This window comes from Otolemur garnettii, unplaced genomic scaffold (genome assembly GCF_000181295.1).
Source record: "Otolemur garnettii isolate 467f Iridium unplaced genomic scaffold, OtoGar3 scaffold00006, whole genome shotgun sequence".
Taxonomy (NCBI): Eukaryota; Metazoa; Chordata; class Mammalia; order Primates; family Galagidae; genus Otolemur; species Otolemur garnettii.
The window spans coordinates 6,984,539-6,993,455 of NW_003852401.1; the positions used below are offsets into that span (position 1 = coordinate 6,984,539).

The 8,917-nt window shown below is 37.1% G+C and overlaps 1 protein-coding gene across 1 annotated transcript in view; it reads right to left on the bottom strand.

Annotated features, from left to right (window-relative positions):
* FOCAD (focadhesin) overlaps positions 1 to 8,917 on the bottom strand; it is a 269,998-nt gene that overhangs the window by 5,871 nt on the left and 255,210 nt on the right. Inside the window, exons 34-37 of the mRNA XM_023508417.1 lie at positions 7,008 to 7,268; positions 6,271 to 6,360; positions 2,831 to 3,008; positions 1,143 to 1,240 (exon numbers count right to left, since the gene is read on the bottom strand). Coding sequence (XP_023364185.1) covers positions 1,143 to 1,240; positions 2,831 to 3,008; positions 6,271 to 6,360; positions 7,008 to 7,268 — 627 coding nt within the window. The remainder of the gene's footprint in view (positions 1 to 1,142; positions 1,241 to 2,830; positions 3,009 to 6,270; positions 6,361 to 7,007; positions 7,269 to 8,917) is intronic.

Consider the following 8,917-nt stretch of genomic DNA (forward strand, 5'->3'; position numbering starts at 1 on the left):
AGCTGGAAGGCTGTATCAGAAGATAAAATTAAAGGTGGCTCTGTCTCCAAAAAAAAAAAAAAAAAAGAAAAAGAAAACAAAGAAAGTTAAAAACTGAGGAAATTGGGAGAAAAAGAGGACAGATTATGCCAGTTCGAAAAAAAGTTGAAGAAGTAATTCTCAATCCTTAAAATTTCTCATCTCATAAATTAATTTTTTTTTATTCAATCATAGCTGTGTATATTAATGCAATCATGGGGAACGATGTGCTAGTTTTACACTCAATGTGAAATGCTTTCATCAAACTGGTCACCATAGCCTTCGTGGCATTTTCTTAGTTATTGTGTTAAGACATTTTATATTTATATTTTGTATTTTTATATATATAATATTTATATTATATTTTACATTTATATTCTACACCTAGTAAATTTCCAAGAAGACCCAGAACTCTTCAGAAAACTGGTCAGAATTTCAAAGAACGTCTCAGGTTGTGCAAATTATACTCGGTACTTGCACCGTAAGCAGGACGGTGTGCCTGTAAGAAAACTTCGACCACTACACACTGCACAGCAGCCACCTAAGTCAAGAAAATGAAGGAGAGTGGGAAAGAGCTATCTTCATTTTATTAATCTTCTTCTGTTTTAACTCACTTAATACCAGGGCTTCCTCCCTTTTCTTCCGGTCATAGGTTGTTTTGCAGGCGTGATAAAGACTCCCCTCCAACATGTGTGCACACACGTGGAAATATCAGCACACATACAGAATATGTGCAGACACTTCAGGGACCTCTTCAAACCACAAGTTTTGAGCCTTATGTGGAGGCCACAGCCCCATACTCCCACATCTTTTAGGGAATCAAACCCAGGTATACAGGTACATAGTGCCTTTTGGGATCCCTTCAGCTGCTGTCCTTTGTGTTCTGTTTGTCAAAGAACAGGTTTTATTCAAAATGTGTCAGAGGACACCCCTGGGCATCTCCAAGAGCATAATAATAACACCCATTTCCTTGTTGCATAAGAGAATCATTAACAGTGTCTCAAAATAAGAGGAAGGAGGAAAAAAAAAAAGCTGCAAACAGCAACATATTCCTCTTTGGGGAGAGTAAATATAAGTTCTGAATTTTAAGGAAGCTACCTACTACTTTTCTAGATTGGACCTACCTCATCTAGAGCCACATTCTGAATAGAGGTTGACTGGTAAGCAACATTTCGGATATAACCCATCAGTTCCAAGAGCCATTCCATTCTCTTCAATACCCCTGAAACACAAAGGGTATTTCCTTACTAGACCATGGTTTTCCTTTGAAATGCAAACCAGATCTGTAGTCACCATCATAACCAAAGCGGAACATCTGGTGAGGACTCCATGAACAGTTTCTATTCTCTTGCAATACCTGAGACTTGTGATTGCCAGTGAGAGAGTTCTTTGACACTGTTCACATCAGATAAGTGTATTTTGGTATTTAATTTTCAAAAGTTAATCTAGTCTTTAAATCTCCATGCCCACCAGTAATAACATGCATTTCTTATTTGTCTTAACATCAAGCATACTAGGGGAAATCTGGCATGCCAACTAGCTAATAATGTTGAATTTGGGGTAATTAGCTGTTTTTATAGTTTTCCTTTGCTCAAGTGTTCCCACTTTATGCCAAACTCACAGATGAAACCCATCCCATAAAGAAAAATAAAAACCATTGCAGGGTAACAGGAGAACAAACATTAGCAGAAATACTGATTTTTTTGTCCTTTTAAAAATTTTTCAGTACAGTAAACACTACTTAGGAAGCTTTTTAAAATTTAGTAAGAGGAGAAAGAATGGGAACTACATTTGAGAGCTGGCTACTTAGAGCAAAGGGCAATGACAAATTTATTTCAGTTTAATGCATGTGACTTCGTGTTTAACTGGAAAGACCTAACTGATTTCTTCCTGACAAATGCACTTTGGGTTTAGAGTGAAAAATCCAGTTTCTCATCCCAGGTTCATCTTCCAGTGGATAGGCGTTACTGCACGCAGCGGGGCAACTGTCTGGATTTCCGAAGACGAGGATGAAACAAAACATCTTGTACAGGCTCACAGAGTGTTACATACAAGGGGGTTAGCGTCCTCTCACAATCATAAGATAGAAGAGAAGGATGGCAAAAATGGGGCACATAAACATAAGTAACTTGTCTCGGGTCAGGAGGGCTTCCCGGATCCATGGAATCTACGTAAGTCCATCACTATTCAGAACTGGAAAGTAGTCTGGAGAGATTATACACATATGACCAAAGAGATGGAAGGAGTAATGGAGGAACTCCCTTGTCCACTGATCATTAAAATGCAATGTCTAACATGGCCAAAAGTTACACCATGTGATTCATTTACAAAGCTTTAGGCTTAAGAATGCAGGTAGGGTAGAAAGATTAGTATCATCCCTGGGAAGTTCTACTATCAAATAACTATTTGTTTCTGTTTTTGTTTATTTCATGACCAACCAAAAACCATTTTCATAAAACTATTAGGCAGAATCAACTGATAGCTTGTGTGTTTGGGAAAGTGAAGTTAAACAGGCAGAACCAACCTGGTACACGCCTTTTTATCACTGACAGTCTAAAGAGCCGAATACAATATAAAAAGCCTCAAAAGGATGTATTCTTATCTCCAGAAAGTGGATGTTGTGAGCTAGAATTCCTCATTTCCATCCTTCTTATCCCCATCATTTGGGGGTAAGAAGGCCATACCTATGTTCAGAAGCACTAAACTAAATTTTAAGTTGTGAAAAAAAGTCTGGCTTAAAAGGGACAGCAGTAGATCTATCTCTGCTCTCGGTGTTCGCTGAAGGTGTTCGGTGTTCGATGTACAGCCTCACCTGTATTGGCATGGCTTACGATCCGCGCCTGGTATAAGCTGTGCAGAACCATCCAGGCCAGTACCTCTTTCTCACGGTGCTGCATAGCAACACTCAGTATGTCAGTCAAGTTCATCAGGGGGAACCGTCCTTGAGAGATTAAGTACAGTTTGACAAAGGCAGCCTTTTCTATGTTGCTCTGCAAAAAAAGTAAATTGTTCAGTTACCATCAAATTAAAACTGTATTTCAAAGCAAGGGCAAACAGAAAAGGTGAGTTTGATGCAAGCATCCTGTTCATTTTCAGGAGCATGTGAACTAACTGCCTACATGCTACGTGAAAATATACAGTAGAGGACTGTAGTCTCACTTTCTATTTCTTCATGAAAATGATAAATATATTCAGGGGTTAGTTGGTAATAGAAATAAGTATTCACAAATAATAATAAAAGGATAACAAACAGAATGAGTATCATGTGGTAGACAGCATTCTGAGTCATTTAACGTGTATTAATTCAGTGGTTTTCAATAAGTAATACACAGACTTCTGGGGGAATCTCAAGGCCTTTCTAGAGGTTCTGTGAGGTCAAAACTATGTTTATATTAATACCAAAACTGTACTAGTGTTCATTTTATTTTTCCCTGCCATTCACAATTTTTTTAAAAAGCCACTTTCACTTAAAATATCCTAGTAAACAATAAAAATTATTAGTTTCATTGAACCTTGATCTCTGAGTACATATTTTTTTTAACATTCTGTGGAACAAAGTAGAAAATACTCCTACAGGACTTCTGCAGCCTATGTGGATGATGGTGGTCTCAGGGCAAGGCGGAGTTACCTGGGAGATACTGGGGGACAAACTATGGCTATTCAAACTGTGTATTTGACAGATTATTTTCTTAACATCAAAGGAAATGAGTTTGTCACTTCAAGTAAAGTACCAGATAGTATTTGTTCCTAATGATAAAATCTAAGCTTTTGAGCAAAAATTCTATTTTGGGAAATTTTGTTTCTGCTTCTATGAGCTTGGTGGCTTCCCAATATGTGAAAAACCTTTTCTGACGATATAATCGGTGATATTAACAAACATGACGTTTTATACTGTATAATGAAATGCATCAACATTTGGAAGATCTTCAAATCTCAATGATCCAATATCTTCCAAATTACCAATGTATGTTATTATAAAATCATGCATATCTAAAAGTCTCAAAGTGCAAACAGACCAGTGTATTTTAAGGTAACAAAGCATGTGAGTTTCTCTGATATGGTTTCCACACTGCAACTAACCTTTAAGAAAGTACCAGTTGTTGAATTTTGATGCAATATTAAAGAAGGATATTCATAACTATCTGAAAAGACTATTACGCACTCTTCCCCTGTCCACCTACATATCCATGTAAGGCTGGGATTTCTTCACATACTTGCCAAAACAACCTCACAACAGATGGAATGAAGAAGCAGTCATGAGAATCTTGCTGTCTTCTATTAAGCCAGACATTAAGGAGATGTGTAAAAATCTACGATAATGCCACTTTTCTAAGATTTTTGTGCTTTGAAATTTTTTTTTTTATTATTCATGTTAAGATGTAATGGGTTTATTATTACTTTTAAGTAAATAATCTTAATTTTTCCTAGTTTTAATTTCTAATACAGTAAGTAACAGATATGACCCACAAAAATAAAGTCTTTTTGGGGTCCTTGATAATTTGTAAGAAACTAAAGCGTTCCTGAGACCGAAACATTTGAGAACTGCTATAGTAACTTTTTAATTTTTACATCAATCCTCTGCAGGAGATTCCTGTTATCAGCCCACCTTTACAGATGGGCAAACTGAAGCGCGGAGGGTAAGCAACTTGCTTAGGGTGTCACATAGCTAGAGGTGGCAGAGTAAGAATTGGAACCCAGGAGTCAGTGCTCTCCACTGTTGCCTTATTCTTGCCTCTGTTATTTCTGAAATAAGTAGAAAATTCCAACTTGACTAGAGAAGACTAACTCTTTGGGGAACATCAGAATACTGTTCAGTATGTTCTGCTGACAATGTTCTGAATGGTACTTAGAGACCCATGTAATTAACACAGCAACCTTTACCTCTATGTGCCAATAGGTAAATTACATGATTTATTCCCAACTACATTATATGACTGTAACATATAAGACACAATTAGTTACACAAATGTAACAATTGTAATAATAAATAATTGCTGAGTACTCATACCAGGTTGGGGAACCTGCCTACTCAAGGCCACATGTGGGCCCTCAGAAGAATCCAAACTTCACAGAACAAATCTCTTTATTTGTTCTATAAAATTTGGAAAAGAATTTATTCTATAAAAGAAAAGAAAAGAATTTGTTCTATAAAATTTGGATTTAGTCAAAAGGCTGCACTCAAGGATCCAGGAGACCACAGGTAGTTGTTATTGTTTTCCTTTTATAGATGAGGAAACTGGGCCCGAGAGAGGTTATAAAACGGAACTACTATCACATTGCTAACAAATTACAGAGTGGGTTTCAAACTGGAGCACTGAGGCTCCAGACTCCACTCTTTTAACCGTTTCCTTAAACTGCTTCTCCTTGATTGAATCCAGCTAATCTCCAAAATGCTGATATTTCAAATACTCTGTGACAATGGCTCTCAAACCTTAGGATACACCAGAGTCCCCTGAGACTACTAAAACCCACACTCCTAGGCCCTGCCTCCAGAGTTTCTGATGCAGCAGGTCTAGGGTGGGACTGGAGAATCTGCATTTCTAACTGGTTCCCAGATGAATCTCATGACTCTGGTCCAGGGACCACACTTTGAGAACCACTGCTATATGATGCAGAAATTCAAGGATCCAACTAAAGAGGCAAACTTATCATGCAGTAAAATGAACGACATGAAGTCCATAAGCTCTGGGGCTCTAGACCATTGTCATTGGCTGGTATGCAAGGTTGCCATTTTGGAATGTACCTATACAAAAAAAAATCATTGTTTATTTGCAACTCAAATTTAACAAAAATCTTGTGTTTTATTTACTGATAGGCTACGTTTTTTTTTCATTCATCATTTGACTACAGAGTATGGAAGGTACTTGTAAGCTTTCACACTTTTCCTGTGTGAAAGCTAACAGTGTTTGTTTTTCGATCAACCACCTTTCTTCATCCCAAAAGGATACTATCAGGTGAAGGACAAAGTGGGAGAGGCTGGGTTAAAAAGCTATTCACTCATCTATCCATACGTATAGTATTTTTTTGTTTTCTTTAAATGACTCACTGTTCGACAACACACATTTATTAAGCACTGACCATACTAGTAGGCCGGACACTAGACCCCACAATGAAACTGAAAGATGTTTCCTAAAATTAACTAATAACAAATACGAAGCAAAATTAGCTTCAGCCAAAAGGAAACAGCAATCATCTCTTCGATGGTAATTCCTGCCTCAATAATGAAAAAAATATAGATAGGTACATGATTACCTTATTAATCTGGGCAACCCGATTGGCGTCATCATCTGTCATTTCCGAGAGGCATTTTGCTACACTGATATATAGCTCTAGATCATTTCTCTGGTAAGGAAAAATCCCAAGCATGTCAAAATACAATGTAAAATAACAATTCCATTCTTAATGTTCTGACAGATTAGGAGATTTGCTTATCCTCACGAATATCAGCTATTCATGATATTTTAATTTTAATTAAACAAAAACATATGGCCAATTTTTATCATTTTAAAAACAACTTTGGGGATTGTACTTTTTTCTCCTTAACAGAATTCCATCATCTCAAATGAATTTTTAACCTCTTTGTAAACCTACAATTCATAGGTCTGTTGGGGTGGGGAAGGGCTAATGTTAAGTCACTTGATATAAATAGTATATTGGACAGTATGACCAAGGAAGGATTCTACAGGTATAAGAAGTACATATTTCTGAGTTTGCTTATCTTCCACAGGCATTTGGTAAAAATTGCCTAGCAGCAAATTTCCTGGTGTAGCACTGGTTAAGCTGCTTCTGAGCTTGCTCAAAACTTTGGTTCTAAATATTCAACCTCAATTTAGCTGTTGGAAGCAAACAAACTCCAAGTGAAGAATGTGGTTATTTCTTGCTAGCCTTCCCACCCACATTCTTAAAACATACATCTCTCACTTTGCCAAAAGGGCTTTAAAAAATTCCAAACATAAATCATCAGGAATGTAAATATTTTTGTTCCTCACCCGAATCTTATTTGGTAGAAGGTCAAAAATTTTCCCAGTAGCTTCACGGAGCAGAGTCCAGAGGTGGTGGGCAGGGCTGGGCAGTTTCATGGCCTGGCTCAGGCCCTGTAAGGCACTTGGGCATAATTCAGGATTGTGAGGAGGAGAACCTGCTTTGAAAACTGCCACCATTAAGTTTTCAACAAAACCCAGGAGCTGTTCATCAGAGACATGTTTTATCCACAGAGGTACAGACAGCAGGAGATATTTCTTGATACTCAGCTGAAAGTAAAATGAAGAAGTCAGATGTAAACAGGCACGTCTAGGTTTGTAACGCTCAAACCCCCTCGGTCTGTGTTTGAGGGTAGACTGAGAGATAAAAGGTTCAGGTTACTCTTTCCCCCCTTACTTGTGTTTGAGGATAGACTGGTTCAGGCTACTCTTTCCCCCCTTATTTTCCCATGGCATCATGCTCCGATGTGCCACTAATGCATGTAATTTTGGCTGCTGTAGTCACTTCTGATGCAGAGTGACTCATGTGTGTATATGGTGTTTGCCAATCCATCTGTGAACTACTCAGCTTAAACCTTGGATCTCTTCTTTGAAGAGAATAAAATGCTACTTCTGAGAGTATATTACAGTTGCTTTTTGGATTTAAAAGGTTGCCTTTTCTACCAAGAAAAGCTCTGGAAGAAAAAAGTTTCATCTGCTGGAAATCAACTAAACCGAGCAGCTGATACTATCAATTTGTTCTTCTGGGAAAAACTAGGGAAGTAATCTGAAGAACTAGCATGTTGGGATGATTTCTGACCAACAAAAAACCACCAGCTGAGTAGGTGGAACTGACCATGGCATCTTAGAGAGTTCATGAGAGCCAAGAAGGGGCCTGGTTACCAAATGCTCTGTTATGTAACACAAACGTTAAGGGAATGGGCTTCAAAGATTCTTAGAAACATAAATGTGATAATAAAGGGGCAATAAGTCTAAAAGAAGTGTCTTAAAAAATAAAATATGACCATGAAATCAGTGAAGTTCAGGAAAGCTCAATTTGGTCCATCAGTTTTCTGAACAGCTCATTTTAAAGAATATGCCACCTTATCATTTTATAAGAAAACAAATGTATTAATTAATAAAAATAACAAAGAACTATAATCAAAGGTAAATGTTTTTAAAAGAAAAATTTCTGAGGTCAACAAAACAGGCTATTAGAGATAGGCCTGATCACAAAGGAAGAAAGAGTTAACAGAATAGGCCTTTGAAGTCAGCTGGACACAGTGCTCCCATTTATTGGCTATGCAAACTTTGCTTGACCTCCACCCACTTCAGTTTATCAGTCTATAAAATGAAAGACAAAATATATCTCTCAGAAGTGAAAAAAGTCAGACATAAAAGACTTCATATTGTATAACTTCATTCCAAAAAATTTATAAAATGTATATGAAAACTTAAATTTATATAAAAGTTCTTTTTAAAAGGGCAAGTAGTGGCCTGAGTCTGAGCTTGGGAGTGAAGATTGAATACAAGTAGACACACTAGAACTTTGCTAGGTGATGGAAGTGTTCTTGGTGATGACTGGACATCTATAAATGTACTAAAATGCAAATTTTACACTTAAAATGGTCATATTTTAGGCCATATCAATTGTAATTCAATATTTATTGTCAGGGTTGTAGACAGATTAAATCTGATGTCTGTAAGTAACATGGAATGTTTGCAGGTACCGGTACATAGCAAGCACTCAGTGACAGCTAGATGAGAGCCACAATCAGATGTGTATTAATAGTTGACAGAAAGGTTTTGGTATCAAGGTGATGTTTGCTTCATAGAATGTGTTGGGTAGAGACCCAACAAGAAAAGAAAATTATAGACCAATATCACTAATGAATATTGATGCAAAAATATTCAACAAGATCCTAACCAACAGAATCCAG